The sequence below is a fragment of the Ranitomeya variabilis genome, chromosome 1 (genome assembly GCF_051348905.1).
Source record: "Ranitomeya variabilis isolate aRanVar5 chromosome 1, aRanVar5.hap1, whole genome shotgun sequence".
Lineage (NCBI taxonomy): Eukaryota > Metazoa > Chordata > Amphibia > Anura > Dendrobatidae > Ranitomeya > Ranitomeya variabilis.
The window spans coordinates 1,106,365,109-1,106,390,628 of NC_135232.1; the positions used below are offsets into that span (position 1 = coordinate 1,106,365,109).

General features: G+C 41.6%; 1 protein-coding gene across 3 annotated transcripts in view; it reads right to left on the reverse strand.

Annotated features, from left to right (window-relative positions):
• The window catches only part of SLC2A9 (solute carrier family 2 member 9), a 466,623-nt gene that overhangs the window by 144,036 nt on the left and 297,067 nt on the right, over positions 1-25,520 (reverse strand). For all 3 annotated transcript variants that reach the window (XM_077280149.1, XM_077280147.1, XM_077280148.1), the window contains exons 10-11: positions 14,998-15,099; positions 13,545-13,620 (exon numbers count right to left, since the gene is read on the reverse strand). In XM_077280149.1, coding sequence (XP_077136264.1) covers positions 13,545-13,620; positions 14,998-15,099 — 178 coding nt within the window. The remainder of the gene's footprint in view (positions 1-13,544; positions 13,621-14,997; positions 15,100-25,520) is intronic.

Consider the following 25,520-nt stretch of genomic DNA (forward strand, 5'->3'; position numbering starts at 1 on the left):
GTGGTGGATAGGTTGCAGCGGATCTGGGGGCATGTGGTGGACAACTTGAAGTTGTCACAGGAGAAGGCTCAGCGTTTTGCCAACCGCCGCCGCGGTGTGGGTCCCCGACTTCGCGTTGGGGATTTGGTATGGCTGTCTTCTCGATTTGTTCCTATGAAGGTCTCCTCTCCCAAATTTAAGCCTCGCTTCATTGGTCCTTACAAGATATTGGAAATCATTAATCCTGTATCCTTTCGCCTGGATCTTCCGGTGTCGTTTGCCATCCACAACGTATTTCATAGGTCCTTGTTGCGGCGGTACGTTGTGCCTGTGGTTCCTTCTGCTGAGCCTCCTGCTCCGGTGTTGGTTGAGGGCGAGTTGGAGTACGTGGTGGAGAAGATCTTAGATTCTCGTCTCTCCAGGCGGAGGCTTCAGTACCTGGTCAAGTGGAAGGGCTATGGTCAGGAGGATAATTCCTGGGTGGTCGCCTCTGATGTGCATGCGGCCGATTTAGTTCATGCCTTTCACGCCGCTCATCCTGATCGCCCTGGTGGTCTTGGTGAGGGTTCGGTGACCCCTCACTAAGGGGGGGGTACTGTTGTGAATTTACCTTTTGGCTCCCTCTAGTGGCTACTAGTGATTTTACTCTGGGTATGTCATTCATCCCTTGTATGCTTACCTGGGTCGTTAGGTCTGGGGTGTTGCTATATAAGCTCCCTGGACCTTCAGTTCAATGCCTGGCAACGTTGATATCAGAGCTAATCTGTAGTGCTCTGGTCTTCTGATCCTGGTTCCTGCTTGATTAAGCTAAGTCTGCTTTCTTGCTTTTTGCTATTTGTTTTTGTTTGCATTTTTGTCCAGCTTGTATATAATCTGTTTCCTGACCTTGCTGGAAGCTCTAGGGTGGCTGGTGTTCTCCCCCCGGGCCGTTAGACGGTTCGGGGGTTCTTGAATCTCCAGCGTGGATTTTGATAGGGTTTTTGTTGACCATATAAGTTATCTTACTACATTCTGCTATAAGTAAAGTGGGCCTCTCTTTGCTAAAATCTAGTTCATCTCTGTGTTTGTCATTTCCTCTTACCTCACCGTTATTATTTGTGGGGGGCTACTATCCTACTTTTGGGGTCTATTCTCTGGAGGCAAGAGAGGTCTTTGTTTTCCTCTTCTAGGGGTAGTTAGTCCTCCGGCTGGCGCGAGACATCTAGCGACCAACGTAGGCATGTTCCCCGGCTACTGCTAGTGTTGGCGTTAGGAGTAGATATATGGTCAACCCAGTTACCACTGCCCTATGAGCTGGATTTTTGTACGTCGCAGACTTACTTGTTTCTCTGAGACCCTCGCCATTGGGGTCATAACAGATACCCTCAAATGAAAGCTGAAAGTCCGAACTTCAACTGCATCTGAATTGTTTTGTTTAAAATTCATTGTGGTAATGTCTATAACCAAAATTAGAAAAATGTTGTCTCTGTCCAAATATATATGGACCTAACTATATGTGTATATATGTATATATATATATATATATATATATATATATATATATATATATATATATATATATATATATATATATATATATATATATATATATATTAGAATTTCTGCTCACTTGGTTGCAGTTGAGGTAGGCAGTGGAAGCTGTTTCATTTAAATGTCCAGGCTGCTTTTTAAGAATGTATAAACCACTCAGGAAACCAAATGAAAAAAGCCTTTTCCAGCACAAAGTAAATAGTTCTTACAGGATTATGGGTTCACCTGCTCAGGTTAGTGTCCAGTTCTTTAGACCTTAGCACAGCCCACCACACAGGAGATCCACACATCTCCAGACCCAGAAATTGAATGAGAAAACTGGTCTCCATTTTATGTTCCATTCCACACCCCCGGGGTGTGATATGTGAGCAGTCAGTCCCACCCATCTCTTTGACTGCTCATAAAACACGCTTCTGACAAGCCCTATTAACTCTCTCAGAACTATACGTGCTGGAGCCTGCTATCCTGGCTTTACATCACCGAAGCTACCAACCTCGATGACACATATCTCCCCTCAGGGATACTGTATATCTGGTAGCCATCGAACAACAGCCATGGCTGAAAGATTTGTCACCCTTGAAATTGTTCCAGAAAATGAAGTATTTCTCCCAGAAAATGTTTGCAATTACACATATTTGTCATACACATGTTTTTTTTTTCCTTTGTGTGTATTGGAACAATAGAAAAAAGACAAAGAAAAAAAGGTAAATTGGACATAATTTCACACAAAATCCCAAATTGGGTCCGGACAAAATTGTTGGCACCCTCAACTTAATATTCGGCAATGTTTTACCTCAAAGAAAGAATCAGCTGTGATCTCATGCTGTCCTGTCTGTATACTCTTTTCCTCCCGCTGTGGTGTGATCAGACCATGTTCCCGCATGGATACACAAGGCCATTACACAGCACACAGCAGGGGCACATTTGTAAGATTATCTCAGCACAGGAACATTTTTTTTTAAACACAACCAATTGTGGCCCTAATTATTATTCAAATATCTGTTGATTAAAATGGTGATTAAAATTAACTTTGTTAGTGGAAAAATGGAAAGATGGTGTCTGGTTAGAGGCAGACTCAGACACCATCTGCTGGGCATGGAGTTCCTCAGCTCCAGAGTCCACTACATATGCTCGTAACTAGTGTTGAGCATTCCGATACCGCAAGTATCGGGTATCGGCCGATACTTGCTGTATCGGAATTCCGATACCGAGTTCCGATATTTTTGTGATATCGGAAATCGGAATCGGAAGTTCCCAGTGTATGGTTCCCAGGGTCTGGAGGAGAGGACACTCTCCTTCAGGCCCTGGGATCCATATTCATGTAAAAAATAAAGAGTTAAAATAAAAAATATTGATATACTCACCCTCTGACTCGCCCTGGTAGTAACCGGCAGCCTCCGTTCCTAAGAATGAGGAGTTTAGGACCTGTGATGACGTCGCGGCTTGTGATTGGTCGTGTGAGCGGTCACATGAGCGGCACGCGACCAATCACAAGCCGCGACGTCAGCCGCAACGTCATCGAAGGTCCTAAACTGCTCATTCTTAGGAACGGAGGCTGCCGGTTAACAGCGGTAAGGTCCAAGGGCCGCCGGACGGGTGAGTATATCCATATTTATTATTTTAATTCTTTATTTTTTACATTAATATGGATCCCAGGGCCTGAAGGAGAGTTTCCTCTCCTTCAGACCCTGGGAACCATCCAGGATACCTTCCGATACTTGAGTCCCATTGACTTGTATTGGTATCGGGTATCGGTATCGGCGATATCTGATATTTTTCGGGTATCAGCCGATACTATCCGATACCGATACTTTCAAGTATCGGAAGGTATCGCTCAACACTACTCGTAACCAATGCTTGAAGTGCATGTACATCACATGTCCAGAGGTTAATATTCATTTGATCTAATTGTGTTAACAATAAAATTAAAACTATAAATAGATATATAAAAAAATCTTCCCTATGTGTCGCAAAAAAACAGTTATGCCCAAGCCTCTTTGCAGCAGGAGCTTCCCCCTCAGTTCTATCTGCAGTAGAAGAAAAAATATATTGTAGCTAAGCTCCATTCTTGGTCTGAAGGTTCAGCACTTAGTCGGCAACCAACTGAAGATGGAATTGATCAGCAGAAGATTAACCCTTTTTTTCTACAAGACTGACCATTTTAGTATTATAAAGAAAATTCTGCTGTCACAGGGATACCGCAACAGAGTGGGGTTAGATGTTCGCAGCATCTGGTGACACATATACCTGCGGTAGATAGAACGGCTTCAGTGTCCTATAAGCAGTTCTGGCTTTATTTGCTTTGATGCTGCAGGGGTTAAACTGCTTAATTGGACTCCTGGAGTTTTCCATATTGGATGGTAACAGCTGTTCTGATTTCCTAACTCTCAACAGGTATAAGAATCCTCCTCCTTGCTTCTGACCTTGCCAGTGCTAGTGCATTTTGCATGGTTTGGTGTTGGAGGAGTAAATTGTGTTTCGAGTAGGAGCTTGAAGAGTTGTATCTTTATCCTCATCTATTTGGTTTCTCCTTCCTATCTCCATTGTATCTTTATCCTCATCTATTTGGTTTCTCCTTCCTATCTCCGTTGTATCTTTATCCTCATCTATTTGGTTTCTCCTTCCTATCTCTCCCCTACCTATCTCTCCCCTGTGTTCCACTCTGTAGTTTTGTGAGTGGATTTGAGATTATAACAAGGATTTGGCGGGTTTCTGCTCCAAAAACTCAGTTTAAGTTAGTGTGTGTTTACATTGTTTTTTGGGGGGAGCAGAAACTGAGTAAAAACACTTCTAATGTTCCTCAAATACTCAAAATTTGGTTCTGGTGATGTTTTATTGTACTGATGGTGGTTTTGGTGATGTATTCATGAAAGTACCGATCTCAATTTTTTGAAGCCCTTGGGATTGGTTCAGTATGGCAATGTGGCCCTTGGTCCAAAAAGTGTTATGCACCCCTGGTTTAATATGTATGGGGGCCTATATTACTTAATTTAATTAAAACATTAAATTTAGCAATTCTTTTTAAGAAACTGAACACACGAAGAGATATGGAGAACAAGTCTGATTCTAGAAATGATCTGTATTTAGCCCTTTTCCTGGTTTGTAATTATAGACGATGAAAGGTTACTGTGCACGCACCTCTGACACCAATCTGCGAGGATCAGAGGGAGGCATATCCTCAGCGTCAGAGGTGGAAAGAGGAGCTCTTGTATCTCGACGTCATGGCAGAGAAGAATGCTTTCACCCACAGTATTTCAACTAAAATAAAACTGAAGATGTTGCAGTTTCTAAGTAATTGATGCAACAACGTGGTTGTAGGGTACAAGTTTCTACTTGTCCTTGGTGGGCATCAGAGTGTTCTTTTTTGTAAAAAATCAAGAATGGTTACAATATATATAATAATATATTATTAAAACGAGGGAATACAAGTATGCAGGAATTGTATGTACTTGTGAGAACTTATGCATGCTCAATAAAATGTCATAAAGATCGGTTCCTACCCTGTGCAGTAATGTAGGATCTAATAATGAGTCATGCCCAAACGAACATTTTTAACTATCCAATACATATTGTTCATGGCTACAATATCCATTTAAAGCGGTTGTTTTATTAGAGGCATCCCCTTCCAGGAGGAAAGAGGAAAAAAGAACGTTTATACTACTATATATCAGTAGCAACTATTATCTCCTATCTCCGTAATGGGAAATTCTGTATTAGTAAAGGCAGATTTTACCCGTGAATTGTGAATTTTGAAAATGAAAGATCAGTCTAGGAGGAGAAAAGATTTCTCTGATAAGATTCCTTATTAAGTTTCTAATTTTTATGAGTACTATTGATTTATGAAATAAAAATGCAAACAATGGTTCCTCTTGGAAGTGAATCTGACAGTAGATGTGTGCTTTGTAATCTGAAGACAGCATGTTGCATGGGGTGAGACACTGATTTCAGTGATGTGTCACTTATTAGACTTTGTGCTGTTGTTTCAATATAATGAGTGTATTATCAGCAGGAGATTATCACTGCCGAACAAGCTGCCCATGTGTATCCTTAGTAACTTACTGTCAATATATTCAATGTATACAAAAATCTGCTAATCAGGGGTGTGGGAGGGGGAAGCTTTTTGAGCTCTGATTCATGCTACATAGAAAAACTGATTTTGTCAAAACTGCTGCACACAGTAAACTAAGTAATACACAATCCTGGAATCAGGGTCACTTTCTCTACATTATGCTGCACTCAGCAAAAAACTGTTGACAGGTTCCCTTTAAGAAAAACTCATGTCAATAGTGTAGACTAAGGTCGCTTGTGGAACTAATGGAGTTAGCAGAACTGATAGCAGCATCATAGGATGGAACACACTGGCACTGGATGTGTGACGGAGAGGGAGGATTCCAGGATTATGTGGATTCTGCTCCAAAAATCATAGATGTGATAAAATATATATACAGTAGCAATCAAAATTATTTGCCCCACCTCCACCCCAGGTTTATTAGCAAAATTACAATTTTTCTGCTGTTTACAATAAACCAATTTGACAAAAGCAACTAAAATATTAAGTGGTTTTTCCAAATTCAGCACAAAATCCATTTTTAAAAACTAGTGCAGTCTCAGAATGATACAACCCCTTCATGACAAGTGTCTTTGGTGCTTAGTAGAGCCCCTCGTTTTAGCAGGTTCCTTCCTCTCAGCTGACACAGGAGGAACCCACGTGACCGGTCCCGGATAAGTCTCTGCACCCTATCTGGCATTATTCACTATCGGGATGCAGTCCTCCCCACTTTATTCTTTTTCTGCCCCGCTGCTACTTGTATCATATAGTCACTTTGGGTGTCGGCTAAGGAGGTGAAGACAATTGGGGATGGATCATATTGTACAGTGATACTTGAAATTAAGAAAATGCAGAGCTTCTGATCCCCTACAAAGAGGACCAAGAAACAGGTAAAATAATTCAGACCTTTTTTATATATATAAAGATCAATTAGAAAGATCATTTGTTTACATTTTTTTTGTCACTTTCTAAACAATTTTTACTTTCCACATCACCTGCATAAAGTCTCTGGTGGTCATAAGAACCCAATGGCAACCCCCTTAGCCTCCAGGACTGTTGGTTGGAGAAGCGGCACATGGACCTCACAAGTAACATAGTGAATGAGACAAGTAATGGGCACCATTGTGGGGCTGAGTAGGACTCGTTGACTGGCCAGTGTATTGGAGCACAATTCTTAGGTCACAGGGGCGGACATATCATTGGTGCAACCAAGTAGGGGCTCAATCGGTAAGGGGGCTCCACCTCAACCTCGAAACAGCAAGGAGCTTTTGTCATAGCAGAGTGATTGGACTGCAAAGGGCTAATATTCTGTTCTTTTCTTTTACGTTTGTGTCCGCCAGTGCTAGGACACACAGTCACAGAGGTAAAATCTGGAATAACTCCATAAGCACAATGGTGCTATATAAATAAATAATAATAATAATAATAATAATAATAACAGGAACATTGCTTTATCCCCCAAGATTCCTTAGTTGTAAAACCTCCTCAGCTCCACAATAGACAAAAAGGTGAAAAATGCACAAGAGACGTTACAATAGTATAAAAAGGCAAACAAAAGAGTTTTGGAGCTCATAAAGCAATAAACAAAAAGGGAAGCGGATATCACCTGCATATTATACTGTCTCATTGATCAATTGTGATTTATTACTTCATTTCTACCTGCCATATGGACTGCAAGAAATACGTATTTTTCAGCAATATTTTATCCTGATGAAAATGCATTGTATAGCCTAGAAACGGTATATAATAAATGTTATAATGCAATGTAAATGTTGGCCTTATGTCGCCATAAAATCATCCCAGAGATAAATGACGACAGGAGAAGCTACAATCTCACATCAGCGCCATCAAATACATTCCTAATCTGCAGAATATTAAATGGTAACAAGGCAAACGTGTGGGAATTAGGTTTTATTTTTCTCAGAATGAACATAGCAAAAAAAAGATCATCAAGAGAGAAACTAAAAGAATCAATTCATCCTGGTAGAAGTGAAGTCTGGCTTTTGATTGAGAAAAACAGCAAAACAACAAATTAAGAATTCCACTCCTGGAATACAAATGAACTCTAATAAGAAAAAGCCAGTGTGACTTTTCAACTTGTGCTAAATAAAAGTATTTGAAGACATCGATACTGTAAATCTTTTAATGCAAAAGATTATAGATCGCATTTTTGTACCTTAGAAACTTTTAAACAGAAAATAAATTAAATCTGTCACCAGGTTTTTTGTCACCTAATCTGAGAGCAGCATGATGTAGAGACAGAGCTTCTGATTCCAGCGACGTGTCACTTACTGGGATGCTACCTGTAGTTTTTATACAATCATGGTTTTCTCATGAGGAGATTATCACTAGAGGACTAGTAAGCCTCATGCCAACTAGTCCAGCCACGCCCCCAGCACTGATTGGCAGCTTTCTGCTCATGCAAAGAATACACAGGAAGCTGCAAATCAGTGCTGTGGGCGGGGTTATAGAGCTCAGCACTGAGAGCACTGCTAGATCTGCAGCAGATAAAGCTGTGATTTTATCAAAACTGCAACTAGCAGTCCAGTAAGCGACACATCGCTGGAATCAGGGCTTCTCTCTCAGATGGGGTATCGAAAACCTTGTGACAGATTCCCCTTAAATAGTGAGTATTTGGTGCCTTACGTGAGTGAGTAAGGCCCATGACTATAGTGAGAAAGTCAGTAGGGCTCCTTATAGACAAAATATGTCAATGTTTGTCTTAATCTTACTCCACAGCTGTGAACCACAGAGATAAAATAAAACCCAGGCGACATTTTAATCTGCTGTATAAAGCAGCCCTGAGAGGAGCAAACTAATCCGCTGCATTATCACAAGAAAAACCACTGAATTTCTTAACTCTGTAATTGCTGGAGGCTTCTCCATATAGGCGAGTTGATTTTGGACCAGGATTTAAAAAAAAAAGATTCATTGTATATTCACATGATTTTTTACTGCAATTTTTTGAAATCTCAGAAACATTGCCGCACTTTTACAGACATTTTGGAAAATTGCACCAAAAAAGTACAACAGGATGGCATTATGCAAACATAACCGTAAAGGGGTTGTCCGGTACTTTTTCATTGACGGCCTTTCCTAAGGACAGTTAACTCTGTAGGTGCCGAATACTTTGATTGCTTATATATCCACATTTAAAATTAAAAAAAATATATATACAGGTCCTTCTCAAAAAATTAGCATATAGTGTTAAATTTCATTATTTACCATAATGTAATGATTACAATTAAACTTTCATATATTATAGATTCATTATCCACCAACTGAAATTTGTCAGGTCTTTTATTGTTTTAATACTGATGATTTTGGCCTACAACTCCTGATAACCCAAAAAACCTGTCTCAATAAATTAGCATATCAAGAAAAGGTTCTCTAAACGACCTATTACCCTAATCTTCTGAATCAACTAATTAACTCTAAACACATGCAAAAGATACCTGAGGCTTTTAAAAACTCCCTGCCTGGTTCATTACTCAAAACCCCCATCATGGGTAAGACTAGCGACCTGACAGATGTCAAGAAGGCCATCATTGACACCCTCAAGCAAGAGGGTAAGACCCAGAAAGAAATTTCTCAACAAATAGGCTGTTCCCAGAGTGCTGTATCAAGGCACCTCAATGGTAATTCTGTTGGAAGGAAACAATGTGGCAGAAAACGCTGTACAACGAGAAGAGGTGACCGGACCCTGAGGAAGATTGTGGAGAAGGACCGATTCCAGACCTTGGGGAACCTGAGGAAGCAGTGGACTGAGTCTGGTGTGGAAACATCCAGAGCCACCGTGCACAGGCGTGTGCAGGAAATGGGCTACAGGTGCCGCATTCCCCAGGTAAAGCCACTTTTGAACCATAAACAGCGGCAGAAGCGCCTGACCTGGGCTACAGAGAAGCAGCACTGGACTGTTGCTAAGTGGTCCCAAGTACTTTTTTCTGATGAAAGCAAATTTTGCATGTCATTCGGAAATCAAGGTGCCAGAGTCTGGAGGAAGACTGGGGAGAAGGAAATGCCAAAATGCCTGAAGTCCAGTGTCAAGTACCCAGTCAGTGATGGTGTGGGGTGCCATGTCAGCTGCTGGTGTTGGTCCACTGTGTTTCATCAAGGGCAGGGTCAATGCAGCTAGCTATCAGGAGATTTTGGAGCACTTCATGCTTCCTGGCACCTGCTCACAGTGCCAAAACCACTGGTAAATGGTTTACTGACCATGGTATTACTGTGCTCAATTGGCCTGCCAACTCTCCTGACCTGAACCCCATAGAGAATCTGTGGGATATTGTGAAGAGAAAGTTGAGAGACGCAAGACCCAACACTCTGGATGAGCTTAAGGCCGCTATTGAAGCATCCTGGGCCTCCATAACATCTCAGCAGTGTCACAGGCTGATTGCCTCCATGCCACGCCGCATTGAAGCAGTTATTTCTGCCAAAGGATTCCCGACCAAGTATTGAGTGCATAACTGAACATTATTATTTGATGGTTTTTTTGTTTGTTATTAAAAAACACTTTTATTTGATTGGTCGGGTGAAATATGCTAATTTATTGAGACAGGTTTTTTGGGTTATCAGGAGTTGTAGGCCAAAATCATCAGTATTAAAACAATAAAAGACCTGACACATTTCAGTTGGTGGATAATGAATCTATAATATATGAAAGTTTAATTGTAATCATTACATTATGGTAAATAATGAAATTTAACACTATATGCTAATTTTTTGAGAAGGACCTGTATTCTGTTCTGCAGCCAATATTACATTGTATGTCCAGTCCAACATGAAAAATTTGGAGAAAGGTCCTCTTTAAAAGTCAAAGCGTTAAGCTTCCCCCTATATTTAGCATCCAAAATTATATAGTTTTAAACTTTATTGGAAGTTTATAGGATTAAGATACATCTATAATATTCAGTTCTGCAGATAGCGTCATGGAATTGCATCGTAATAAAGTAAATATTAGTGCAAAAATATATTTCAAAATTATAATGATTCTTCTCTTCTAAGATTCTATGATACTAGGAATAATGAAATCAGTAAAGTGTCCATCTGAAAAGGAAAGCTGTAAGCGGAAATGCAGTAATGAAATAGTATGTAAACGTTTGCAGTCATTTTTACTGCACTGCAACTAATAAAAAAATAAAAAATTAACCATCTTTGAACATAATGAAGCCGTGGTCCAAAACTAACAGTTATTTTAATCATACATTTTTGTCTGTTTAATATCATAATCTGTTCTCATTTATAATATTTTAATTAAAACATCTCTATTGTTCCCTTACTACGCTAACTGCTTTGTTTTTTTCACCTACATCCTGTTTGATGAAACTTTGTTTAAACCCAAGTGCATGCTGGGATACTCAAATAAGTCATCATCAGGAGGAAAATGCTGTCGTCACTACTGCCGTCTCTGTTTCCACTTTGAAGTAACAAGTCATCAGTGACATCCGCTTCAGGAGCTGGGCTATTCCCTTCTCTACTAAGCATGTGTCCATTTTCAATTCCGACCTATGCTCAGTATAAGCTATCTTCTTCCTGTGAACTATTTTTCTCAGTACATAGTGACAATGCGCTCCCTTGCTGAATTCAATTGGAATTGTCAAGCTGATAAGAGAGCGCACTGTTAGTGCACATTATATGAAAAAAAAACTGTGGAGCAGATGTGAAGGACAGACAGGGCAGTAGTCGTGGCCATCAGCATCTGCAACAGTGTGCCCTGACTTCCCATCACATAAACACGCTGCCCATCACACAGCATACCTGCAGCATCTTCTTCAGCTCCATCGAGGACCTCAGGAGGTCTCAGGAGGTTCTCTGGATCCACTTTGGAATAAACAGAGTCACAGTCCATTCCAACTTTAACAAGAACTTCTTTACTAGGACTTGTGCACAGCAGGAATATATTCTTCACAGTATCATCACCAGGGTACACAGCAATAAACTCCTCTTTTGTCCCTTTCCTTCTCTTTCTATCGCTAAGCTCATTTCCGGGACGGACCGTACCTTTCTCAGCGTCCTCTCTGTCCAGATTCCTTGCCTTATGTGGGGGTTCCCTCAATAGCTGCTTCTCCTCAGTTCTGAGGGCATCAGCCCATGCAATCATCTGCCACATGATGAGCGACCTGCCCGTACTGCTTAGCCTTCTTCTACTACTGCCAACGCTGCTGCTGTATCTCCCTACTGTGACAATCCAGATCCCGAATATCTGCTGGGTTCTGTGCCTTGTTAACGTTGCGTGGCGCGGTGTTGCCCAGGGCTAGCCAGCCCTGCTGAGCTGATGGGCGCCCTGGCCCCGACTGACTCCTATCAGGAAGTATCCTACAACTTATCCCACCGTTCCCCTCCTATGTTGACCATTTCTAAACTATGTACTACAGTTCCCCCATCTAGTGGCTCATCTGAGACAATGCTCCCCTTTTACATTGTGCCCCATCTAGTAACCGACCCGGGGTAATACACTTTCCCTAAATATAACATGAACATTATACACGATAGCAGTAACTTTAAATATACACATCATAGCAGCATGGCAAACATACTTAAAGGGGTTGGAGAAAAGGTGCTACATATATTACAACCCCTTACACAGAGGCCAACCTCACCCCCACAAGTGATATCATTTGCGAGAGCGAGTTTTTCTCCATACAATATGCCATGATGACAGTGCGCTTTCTTGCTAGCTGGTCTTTTTTCATTTGAGCCAGCAAGGAAGAACACTGTCACTTTGCATTAAAAAGAATATTGCACAGTGACAAGACCCTACTGAGCATTAGTCAGAATTGATAGCCGACGCATGCTCAACAGATCAGGGACTAGCCCAGCCTCTAAAATGGACATCATTTATAATGTAGTGATGACTCTTGAGTATCCCAGCATGCACTGGGGGTTCTCAAAGAAAGCGAGGGAACAATAGGGACTTTTTAATTAAACTACATTAGAAAGGAGATTAGATTATGACATTAAATAGACATTAAGGATTAAAATAAATGTTAGTTTTGGACCACCCCATTAAAATATTTTATCATTATACATCTCTTATGTATTAGCCATAGTAACAGAGTACAAGCAAACCTTGCGTAGTCGGATGCTGCAGTCATACTCTTTTTGATCCGTCTCTCATTTCTGGCCCATATGTATTCACAAGATTGTGAAGACATAGGGAATAGATGGAAAAGGATATGAGTGCAACTTCAGACTACACAGGATTTGTTTGTAGTCTGTCACCATGGAGACACACAAGTGTAAATAGCAATGACGTGAGACTGCATAGATAGAAGATTCCTTTGTGTGACTCCAGTTGAGCTCTTTGTGTTGCACAATTTCATGCTTTTCGCCAAGTCTACACAAATCCTCTAATATTCCTTTAGCATATTTATAGGATTTGAAAATACTCCAATGAAGCAGACATTAAAATATGTAAAACTGAATTATTCATCTTTACTACGGTGCAATACTAAAGGGGACGTTTTGTGAAGAAACCCCCCTTTTATAGAGAAGCACATTGAATTGCTGCATAATGACCAGACTTATTTTAATTTTAATTTAATGTTTTGTTACATGCTGATTATATATATATATGAATGCGGTATATATAAACTGGGGTTCTTTATTATGAGGCAACCCCTTTAAAAGGTACCAATATTTTAATAAAAAAAACAATTTACAATCAATTACATAATTTGAAATTTGGATTCTGGGGAGAATCACGATCCAATTAGTCTGTAATTCAATAATAAGGTTACCCGTGTTAAAATAACATTGATTTTTTTTTTTTACAACCACTTTGTGCGCATAGTACGACTTCATCTAATTATCTTAATTTTAATATGTTCTAAATTCCTAGCACACAAAATTGAATGACATTAGCAAAGCTCTGCTTTTTATCAGCTTTACAAAATTAAACGTTGTCATTGAAAGAACAAGCTACGTGCGCGGAACTGTCAAACTTCACATAATAAATAAGACGTTGCCGACAGCAAAAATGCTTTACCTGGTCCGATGCAAAATGATGCAATTACACCCAGAATGCAGACAATGCTAATGTAGGGTACCCACGATGCCCGATCCTATTGATAAAGCAAATATTTCAACATTGAAAAACACCAATGACAATACATAAGGGTACAACACTGCTTAAATGAGGACCTGTCACTTGCTCAGAAATATTGAGATAAATAACTCTAAAATATCCCTGAGCTCCCCTGACTCTAACACTGTTTTCCATTCTGTGCTACTTTGCTCCATTGCAGAGATATTTACATTTGTTTCTGATGGAGCGCAGTATGTGAAATCTCTGCTTACAGCCCAAAAGGGGGTATCTCCATTGTTTTCTCTCTGGGCTTGTGCTTTCACTCTTCCCTCCCAAATGTTGCCAATCACAGCTCAGCAGCTCATCTACATTAGTCTCAGGAAACTTATAGATGAGACTTTGTTTTAGCAAGTGATCTGTCCTCTTCAAGATACGATTTAACTACATTTGTGTCAATTTGACACCCAGAATTACAGAACTTTGAAAATCCAGAACTTTTTTTTTCTGGCTTAAAACTCAAAAATTATCTATAATTTCACGAGCACACACAATGTTATTCTGTGCCTCAAATGGAATTCTGTTTTTCGAAAATCTGATTTTCCACAAAGTAAAAACACTTCGCGTCTCGGAAAGTACAACATATTATTGGTTGCCACATTTTGTCTCAAAAAAGTGTTCTGTGCAGCCTCTAGGTGGGCTCTTGTCCTGGGTTAGCAGTTCCTGTGATCCATTAAAGTTTGAGCTGAAAATTTCACATTGGAAACAGTGAAAATCGTTAGGGCTCATTCAGACGTCCATTTTTTATGTACCAGCGCTATTTGTATTTTTCACGGATAGCACTTGTACTTATATTACAATATTATATGACTGCGATTTTTCATGGACTAAGCTGCCCACGACAATAACGGAGAGATGCCTGATGTTGATCAGAGTGGGGGACCAAAATAGGCAACGCAAGTCTATGGGGCCATGAAAAAATTGGCTCACACTCAGATACCATTCAAATGTGGTCCAATTCTCATGGACTGTAAGATACATAAAGTTAGAAAAACTTTTTTTTTCTTTTCACACACAAGAAACACTGCTGGAACAGCACCGGCACTGGCTCTCCCGGGGATTGCATGACATTTCATGTGATCCATGTGGCCAATCAGCGCTGGCTTCACACTCTGTCTTCAGTCGACTCACATACATATGGAGGAAGTGAAAGAGCAGCGGAAAATAGCAACTGAGAAGAGGTTGAGTGGACAACCCCTGTAAATTAAAAATACAACTGAAAAGCCTTTCTTAAGAATAGCCTAGCGCAAAAGAATAGGTCTAGTTGAAAGTTGCAATTCAGGAAAAATAACTTGTGAAAAACTAGTCATACAACATATTATGGAAATCTACTTAAATACAAACAGAAAATGCTCACCTGGAAAGTCAATGATATAGTCAATATTCCAAAAAACATTGTCATCAATCCAAAACCTCCAATAAGAAGAACCCTTCTTCCAAGTTTTTCAACAGTCATTCCCTAGAAATAAGCACAAAAATATTCATATTGTTGAATGCTGAAACCACAAAACAAACCATTATATATATATAAAACAAAAAACCTTCCTGACAAGGTATTTTTTTTGTCTTTGTGCTTTGATTGATTTAATTGATTTCCTCCCCTTCTTTGACAAGACATACTGTAACTTTTTTGTATGAATGGTTGTTGTGGACGAGTTATATTTTTGCATGACATAATTTCTTTTTCATATAATGTACTGAGAAACAGGAACATTTCTAAGTGGGGTTGTGCGGTGAAAAAATATTTTTCTTCTGCCTGTTCTAGGGTCTGAACCCCATTGAAAACCTCTGGATTGTAATCAAAAGGATGATGGATAGTCACAAGTCATCAAACAAAGAAGAACTGCTTACGTTTTTGTACCAGAAGCAGTGTGAAAGACTGGTGGAAAGCATGCCAAGACGCATGAAAGCTGGGATTAAAAATCATGGTTATTCCACAAAATATTGATCTTCCTGACTTAAAACATTAGTATTGTTGTTTCTAAATGATTATGAACTTGTTTTCTTTGCATTATTTGAGGTCTGAAAGCACTGGTTTTTTTTTTTTAATTTTGACCATTTCTCCTTTTCAGAAAAATAAACTAAATTCAGAGACATGTCAGAAGTTTATAGACTAAAAGAACAATTTACATTTTATTCAAAAAATATACCTATAAAGAGAAAAATCAGACAAACTAAACATTTTGCAGTGGTCTCTTAATTTTTGCCAGAGCTGTATTTATTTAGCTATAAAAGTTCATATTCATTAAACATAAAAATAAATTACCGTATATACTCGAGTATAAGCCGAGAATTTCAGCCCATTTTTTTAGGCTGAAATTGCCCCTCTCGGCTTATACTCGAGTCATACCCAGGGGTCGGCAGGGGAGGTGGAGTGGCAGCTGTCTAAGCGCTGGCAGCTTCTTCCTGTAGTGAGTGGTCACATGGTACCGCTCATTACAGTAGTGAATATGGACCTGGAGTGGCCCCCAGACGGAGGACGGCGGGGTACTTGGTACCGGGTCTATCAGTTCAGAGGATGTCACGGTGGCCTGACCCGGTCTGTGGTCCTGCTAAGGGGCGCCCAATAAAAGGTGTAGGTGGTGGTGTAGGTCGCAGTAAATAATGAGGACACAGGGTTGCAGTCTCTTTACCTCTTTACTGAAGGCTTCGGTATCCGCAATCCAGAGTACTGTTAACTGGGCTGGCTGAGACCGGCCGGTCCGAAGGCACATCCAGAGTTCCCTTTGCAGGTGGAAATCAGTGCCTACCTACTAGCGCCTGGGTGTTGTAGTACTTCCCTGCTGAGCACCACGGGATAGTCCTCACAACTGTCGTGTATGTTTCTGTTCTTTCTCTCCGTCCCCCAGATGATATGGATAGGACACACCCGTATGATGGGGTAGGCCTGGAGTTATTTTATAGGGACCCTAGAGATGCCCCTCTCCCACAATTGCCTCCATTGTCTTCATTAGGTGATTTAGGTGAGGCAGCCAACCTATAATTAACTGCCCTGCCGTTGGTTTGAAGTAATGCTTGGAGCCCAATACTTCCTCGGCGTTCCGGCCACCGGCTACGCGCCTCAGTAGGATGTTGCCGATCTCGGGGCACGACTCCTACCGGTTCTCTCGCCTTTGTGCTGTGATCTCGTTTCTCACTTCTCCACAATAAATCTCGCTTCTTATCCTTTCTTAAGATACCGCCGCAATGAAGTGCAGGCGCGGTTCTGTAACGATCTGTCCTTTTCGCTAGGCCTCTGTCAGGATCCCACCCCTGACAGGGACCCCCCTGAATCTTCCCAAGCAACCTCTTCTCTCACTAGGTGTTGCCTGGGCAAAACCCAGTCAGCTTTCTGTCTAACTTCCTATCCAGCCCCCAGTTTTACCAGATTGTGAGGAGTGGCCTAGTACATAGAACCCTTTGCTCCCCCTGGTGGCCAGAGTGTGAAGTGTAATGTGTGACTGTGATACCTGGTCAGGTGAACTCCTTAAGTGCCATCAGACGTACCATCACTCCCCTTAGTGGCGGAGCAACAGTACTGCAACGACCAGGACTCTGGGGCACTGCACTCCCCCCAGTTAAATCCAGTACTCCCGGACTGGGAAAGAAGAACAACAATACATGTTAGCAAAAGACATACAAATTTTTGAAATGCAATAAACAAGTAAATTTAACAGGGTTTCCCTTTATGGGAGGTGAGGACACTTGAACGTTACAAACGGAAACATATTTACATTTTTACTCAAGGTTATAAATAACACTTATGACTAACTCGACTATAAATAACCATTATTACCCAACCGGGTATTCTATCTACTAAGTGCAAATCTTGAACAATAATTAAACTTTTCCTTTAAGGGCGTATAAGCTGAACCCACTAAAGGCTTACTATAAAACACTAAAATATAAATTAACTTTGTCTTTATTTCTCTTTTCTAAATACAACATTTTTCTTTACTCTCTGATTTCGAACATGCAGGACCGCCTGGCTACTCGTCCGGGCCTACTGCCTCTTTTCTTCTATTAGCTCAATTTTTATTCACAGTATAAGATCAATCAACCATCTCTCTATGGTTTCCAGGAGGACTCACTAACCCCTACGGGTCCACTTCTTTTCAATTCTTTCCTGTCCTCAACTGCTAATAACATTATCGAACGTTTCCTATTATTTCTTAAATAACTACACACTATTCATTACTATTCAACATTCTCGAAGTAACATTATACTTAAGGGCAACACATGAACATTCCCTTTAAGAGAGGACCAAGTCTCTTTGAGGTAGTGCAGAATCTTTATCTGCAAGTCCGTTTAAGGCAAGAACTTCTGTATTCAAGAACAGTCTCTTCAAAAAGTTCTCCTTTTTGTAAAACCAGTAGGGGGGGCACCTTTAAGAAGGTGCGAACTATTTACAACACAGTTTGTGAACCATTCTCCGTTCATGATTCGGTAGTCTTTGTAAACAATGATGAACAAAAGCAAAAACTAAAAGCAAAAACAATAGGGATCCCGGGTCAACTAAGGGATCCCTTTAAGGACAACCCTGGTCTTGTATCAGCAGCAACACAGTAGAAGACAAACAAATAAATATTTACAGTTCCATGACTTTGAGGCTTACTCTGGTTCTGGCGACAGCGGCTTCACCTCACCGACCACCCTTCTCAGCCGAGAATGGGTGGCACCCAGAGTCACATGATGGGCCTGGGCAGCCTGGTGGTCCGTAGCGGAGGCTTCTGTCATCTTTCCCGCAACGGGCATGGTCCCCTGAGCCTCAGTAGTGGCCTGAAAAGTTGCGCACCGCTGGACGCCCCGGACAGTCCAACTGGTCCCTCTTTGCCACTGGGTGTAGGTCACGGCATCCCCGGGCTCCAGATCGCGATCCGCATCGATCTCTCCATAGCAAGGCTCCACCTCGCTCCGGGTGACGTGGACCTTTAGTGGCTCCCCAATCTCCTGGATGACTCCCCTTTCTTCCTGGGAGTTAAAGATTACCACCACACCCCACTTCGATGGTGGGACCTCCACATCACCCGTTAGGTCGATCGGGGCCACAGGTTGGGGCTGTTTCCTCCACGCCGCCACCAGGTGTCGTCGGCGTTCTGTCACCGGCAGGATCCTCAGGTCCGACTTTCGCGACTCACGATCCACAGGCAGGGTTCGTGGGTCTGCTGTGGTCAGATCAGAAAAAGTGGGGACACGGGGTACAGGCGGATCTCCGTAGGATGGCCCAACCGGGAACTCACACGAGCGTGGGCCTCTCGGCAGCGCGCCAGCTGCCGGGCTTCAGCTGCGGCTACCCAGTCATCAGGCGACTGTTTGCTGGGCCTCCCCATCGGCAGCTCTGCGATGGCCAGTCCCTGCAGCAATGATGAATCCGGGACTGCTGCGGTTGGTGCAGCCCTGCGCTGGGCCGGGTTGTCCCCATGCGGTGTCCTGGAAGTTGCCATCTTTGTCCCCTCATCTGGATCTTCTTCCCGCGCTCTCTTTCGGGGGCGGCCCCATCTCCATGGTCTCCACCCTCCATAGAGAATGAGGAGGCGGACCTCAGCTGCTGATGGACACGTCCTCAGGATACAGCAATACTTAGACTGGGCGGCCAAGGTTCTTCGCGCTCTTCAGCTTGTTCACGCCCATAAATCCACGCCCTTCTTCTTCTCCTGCGCTCCGTGTTGCGCTGTAATGGCGGCAGTTTTGGCGGGAATGTTTGGCGGCAATAGCAATACACAGTCTTTGCAATAAGTCACAGTTCAAGCACAATTCAGATATGGTTCCAAGGCACACATGACCTGATTCTTCAGGCTTAAGTAGATCCTGTTCATGACGCCAAGTTGGAGCGGCCCCCAGACGCAGGACGGCGGGGTACTCGGTACCGGGTCTATCAGTTCTGAGGATGTCAGGGTGGCCTGACCCGGTCCGTGGTCCTGCTAAGGGGCGCCCAATAAAAGGTGTAGGTGGTGGTGTAGGTCGCAGTAAATAATGAGGACACAGGGTTGCAGTCTCTTTACCTCTTTACTGAAGGCTTCGGCATCCGCAATCCAGAGCACTATTAACTGGGCTGGCTGAGACGGCCGGTCCGAAGGCACATCCAGAGTTCCCTTTGCAGGTGGAAATCAGTGCCTACCTACAAGCGCCTGGGTGTTGTAGTACTTCCCTGCTGAGCACCACAGGATAGTCCTCACAACTGTCGTGTATGTTTCTGTTCTTTCTCTCCATCCCCCAGATGATATGGATAGGATGCACCCATATGACGGGGTAGGCCTGGAGTTATTTTATAGGGACCCTAGAGATGCCCCTCTCCCACAATTGCCTCCGTTGTCTTCATTAGGTGATTTAGGTGAGGCAGCCAACCTATAATTAACTGCCCTGCCGTTGGTTTGAAGTTATGCGTGGAGCCCAATACTTCCTCGGCGTTCCGGCCACCGGCTACGCGCCTCAGTAGGATGTTGCCGATCTCGGGGCACGACTCCTACCGGTTCTCACTTCTCCACAATAAGCCTTGCTTCTTATCCTTTCTTAAGATACCGCCGCAATGAAGTGCAGGCGCGGTTCCGTAACGATCTGTCCTTTTCACTAGGCCTCTGTCAGGATCCCACCCCTGACAGGGACCCCCCTGAATCTTCCCAAGCAACCTCTTCTCTCACTAGGTGTTGCCTGGGCAAACCCCAGTCAGCTTTCTGTCTAACTTCCTATCCAGCCCCCAGTTTTAGATTTAGATTGTGAGGAGTGGCCTAGTACATAGAACCCTTTGCTCCCCCTGGTGGCCAGAGTGTGAAGTGTAATGTGTGACTGTGATACCTGGTCAGGTGAACTCATTAAGTGCCATCAGACGTACCATCACTCCCCTTAGTGGCGGAGCGACAGTACTGCAACAACCAGGACTCTGGGGCGCTGCAGACCCCACTCCACTCCCATAGGGGTGGAGCCACATATTCATTACTGTAATGAGCGGTACATGAGACCTCTCACTACAGGAAGAAGCTGCCGGCGCCGGGGAGTATAAGCAGTGCGCGATATTCACCTGCTCCCCGTTCCACCGTCGCCAGCCACCGCTGCGTCTTCTGCATCCTCTGTGCTGACCCTCAGGTCAGAGGGCGCGGTGACGCGATTAGTGTGCTCGCCGCCCTCTGCCTGAGCAGTCAGTGCAGTGGACGGGGAACATAGTGGCAGCTGGCGGCGGTGGAACGCGGAGCAGGTAAATATAGAAAGTGCCGGGGGCCTGAGCGACGAGAGGTGAGTATGTGATTTTTTTATCACAGCAACAGCATATGGAGCAAATGACTGTATGGAGCATCTTATGGGGCCATAATCAGCATTTATGGAGCATTACATGGGGCAAATGACTGTATGGAACATCTTATGGGGCCATAATCAGCATTTATGGAGCATTACATGGGGCAAATGACTGTATGGAGCATCTTATGGGGCCATAATCAGCATTTATGGAGCATTACATGGGGCAAATGACTGTATGGAACATCTTATGGGGCCATAATCAGCATTTATGGAGCATTACATGGGGCAAATGACTGTATGGAGCATCTTATGGGGCCATAATCAGCATTTGTGCAGCATTATATGGGGCGTATTTTGTATGGAGCATCTTATGGGGCCCATCATGAATTGTATGGAACATTATATGGGGCTCCTGATTCAATATGGATATTCAAAAACACTTAACCTACTGATGTCTCAATTAATTTTACTTTTATTGGTATCTATTTTTATTTTTGACATTTTCCGGTAGCTGCTGCATTTTCCACCCTAGGCTTATATTCGAGTCATTAAGTTTTCCCAGTTTTCTGTGGCAAAATTAGTGGGGGTCGGCTTATACTCGAGTATATACGGTATGTGACAAAAAGAACAATCATGTGCTTGTAACACGAAGGTGTGAATAAGTTCATTAACAGTGATCAGGAGAAATGCAGAAATATGCTTAACAGAATGAAAATAAGTGCGAAAAATCTTTCATATGCCGGGCAATATATGACAAACCACATACACTGCGTAATTAAAACTTTGTTCTTCGGAGGTGTTTGTTGATGCAGGTTCACCTTTGATGACTCAACATTGCTTTTTATTATCATTGTTAGAATTATATTTGCAATTACATTGTAAAATGTAGCCATTGAAGGCAGAAGTAGATGTTGAATTTGATTTTCAAATACCATATTAAGGAATTCTTATTTAAACTGGAGAGTTCTCCTTTGACCTGTTGGTTATTGGAGAGTGGTTACAGAAAGTGTCTCTATCTGAAATAACCATTACGTCTTTGTATTACACTAAAAATATTTCAGCTGCAATGCCTCATTTCCCCTGTGGAGGTGCTGTAGGGAAGTTGAAAACTTGTAAGTTACATTAAAAATGATAGCTGATTGTGGAGGGCCTAAGCAATGAAACTCTCCGTGATCAAGCCTGATTTTAGGCAACAGTTTAAAGAAAGGGATTATTTAAATTGTGCAAGCCATTTACCAATATGTACCATATGCAGAGTTGTGAATGGAGTGCAACCCTACAGGCAAGTGGATAGATACAGGAAGTAGCTGAAAAAGTGTTAAATAAGAACATACTGTTTCACATTTTGCCAATAACTCTGATCGCTGTGGTCAAAAGAAACTGCAGCATGATCGATGAAGACTCCTTTCTTGATTAAGCTACTGATCAGCGTGTTGATACAATCGGAAGATACGATTAAAGTCCATCGTACAGAATACTCTAATGTCAGCTGAAGGAAGAAGGTAAATTTGCTGCCAATGTGATTTATTTTCATCTGCCACCAATGAAAAAACCATTGTTAGGCCGGCAGCCATCTAACGTGTATGACTGGGCTCAGGGACAAAAGAGGAGTCAATCTCTCAAAAATTTCAGTTTCAGGTAAATTCACATGAATTGGCTGATTTGATTTGGTCCAAATAAAATTCGGTCTGAAATTAAGGTGATGTTTATTAGGCCTCTGCAGACCAGAAAGCATAAAATATGGAGGGGAACAATGTTAAAAATACAGCATATTCACCTGTTCTAAAGCCTCACCTTAACTCCTAACATAGCCTCAGACTCAGCTTAGCTTCCTGGTGTTCCCTTAGGTCTTCGTTGTTGAAGCTGAGGTCAAGTGAGGGGAAACACTTGTTATTGACATAAATTAAAGGCATAGCCTCCCCCTACCAAAGATACTGTATAAGAAGTGGTCCAGGGTAATGTGAGAAGATAATGTAGAAAGTCAGGTGAGGACATCGCGTATAAAGGCCACGATTCAGTAAAGCAATTATGCCAGAATTCTGGATTAGAGCACTTTGAAAATCTGCAAAATTTTTGAGCAACAAGAAGTTAACTTTTGGCATTTTCACTAAAGTCCAGTTCAACGAAAATGGGCAAATCTGAGGAAGGGTGGAAGCACCACAGATCATCTAATTCATGACATGATATGGTGTACTTTATGCCAGAAATCTCGCTCTAATCTCGGATTAAGATTTGTGGCAAGGCGCAAATGAATCCAGAACATCTGACTCTGACATGTCCGATCATCAAGGCCAGCGTTGGTCAGGCCAGTTTTGATGAATCCAGGCCAATGTGTTTTTTTATCCCCTTTCTGGCTCTAAAAATAATCCAGCAAAAATTGAGGTTGTCTGGCAACAAATTTTCTGGATTCATTGGAATCTAACCCCAAAAATTTCAGATTTCCAACATTTCTGGAAAATTCATAATGAATTTGATTTTTTACTAATCAACTTTATCATCTCTATTGGGAACCACTGTGCAATAAGCCTAGGAGACCTAGAATGAATCTCCTAAAAGGGGGCACTAATTGTGGGCATAATAACAGCCTGAGCTTCTTGTGCCACACATCTAAGCATCCACACATACGTAACAGAAAGAATTCATTTATCAGGTCATTTAGGATAACCTATAAACAGTGTAAAAACAATAAATAAGTATATAAAAATCATTTGTGTCTATTCACGTGCTATTCTTTATTCTATGAATAAATCACAATTAGTGCCTAAAAACAAATTTCTCCTTCATAAAAACAAGACTTTATACAGCGACGTCAATGAAAATATTAAGAAAAGTTACAGCTTCTACGAAGAAAGCAGGCAAATTTAGAAAAAAATTGGGTGGTTGAAGCACAAAACAGGTCTGGCCATGACATAGTTTAATGCAAAGTTTAGTAAACAATATATATTTTCCACACTTTTTTGTTGCCTACTTTCCATTTTGCTGATGAATTTTCAATGAATAGACCTTGTATAAATTGGAAGAATATTTTGTCTTGTGTTCACTGCATTCATTGCAGGTTTATAATAGCTAGGAAAGGAAGAATAGGAATTCACACATTCTAACAATGATACATATTCACTAAATATAGGGCTGCTTGGTAAACGCTGTGGGGATAAATATAAGAAGCGGAAATAAAATGAGGTCAGAAAGTTCTACTTATTCATACTTGAAAACTTTCTTCTGTAACTATCCCTGTTAACCTTCCCCAGAAACAAGTACGGTAATTTGTAAAGCACAGATATAAAAGAAAAGATGGGCTTGTGAACCTGAAGATCTGTTTTTCATGTAGAGCAATGTTGTTTTTTACAAATACTTTTACTTTAGTAAAATTCTCTAGACTAGGCAATCACTTATCTGACGAATGGTTTAGTGTACGAAAGAATTACTTAAAATTGACTAAAGGCTGCGAAAATCATTCAAAGATTATTTTAAAAGGACATAAATATGTCACAAAAAACCCAGCAAATCATATTACGCCAAAATGTTACTTATACAACCCCTGGCAAAAATGATGGAATCACCGGCCTTGGAGGATGTTCACTCAGTTGTTTAATTTTGTAGAAAAAAAGCAGATCACAGACATGGCACAAAACTACAGTCATTTCAAATGACAACTTTCTGGCTTTAAGAAACACTAAAAGAAACTAAGGGCAAAAAATGTGGTAGTCAGTAATGGTTACTTTTTTAGAACAAGCAGAGGGAAAAAATTATGGACTTACTCAATTATGTGGGAAAAAATTATGGAATCATCCTCTAAATTTCAATTTCCAAAACTAACACCTGCATCAAATTAGATCCGCTCGTTATTCTGCATCTAAAAAGGAGGGATTACACCTTGGAGAGCTGTTGCACCAAGTGGACTGGCATGAATCATGGCTCCAACACGAGAGAAGTCAATTGAAACAAAGGAGAGGATTATCAAACTCTTAAAAGAGGGTAAATCATCACGCAATGTCGCAAAAGATGTTGGTTGTTCACAAAACCTTTCCAATGGAACAACAAGCAGTAATACTGTTAAGTCAATGGAAAAAAATCATTGTTCGGGTTTTCCCGAGCACGCTCGGGTGGTCTTCGAGTATTTATGACTGCTCGGAGATTTAGTTTTCATGGCGGCAGCTGAATGATTTACAGCTACTAGCCAGGCTGAGTACATGTGGGGGTTGCCTGGTTGCTAGGGAATCCCCACATGTAATCATGCAGGCTAGTAGCTATAAATCATTCAGCTGCCGCCATGAAAACTAAATCTCTGAGCAGTCATAAATACTTGGAGACCACCCGAGCGTGCTCTGGAAAACCCGAGCAACGAGTATACTCACTCATCACTAGTTAACACGTTCAATATTTGGTCAGTATTTTACAGAGAAAACTTTTTGTTTTTTGTTGATATATTTCAAGGGTCATAACTTTTTTTTGCAGAACATGTTGTATTTTTAAATGGCACCATTTTGGGGTACAAAAAAGCATTATTTTATTGACTTTTTATTGGAAGAATAGCAGCCAGAGATTAACATTTCAGGAACCCCTTTTAGATTTGAAACCTGTGCAGTATTAAGATTGTTAATCTACACATCTGATCTTGACACTTCACCATAGGAAATATGAAATGGAATTGTCCACTGGCAATGTGTTGA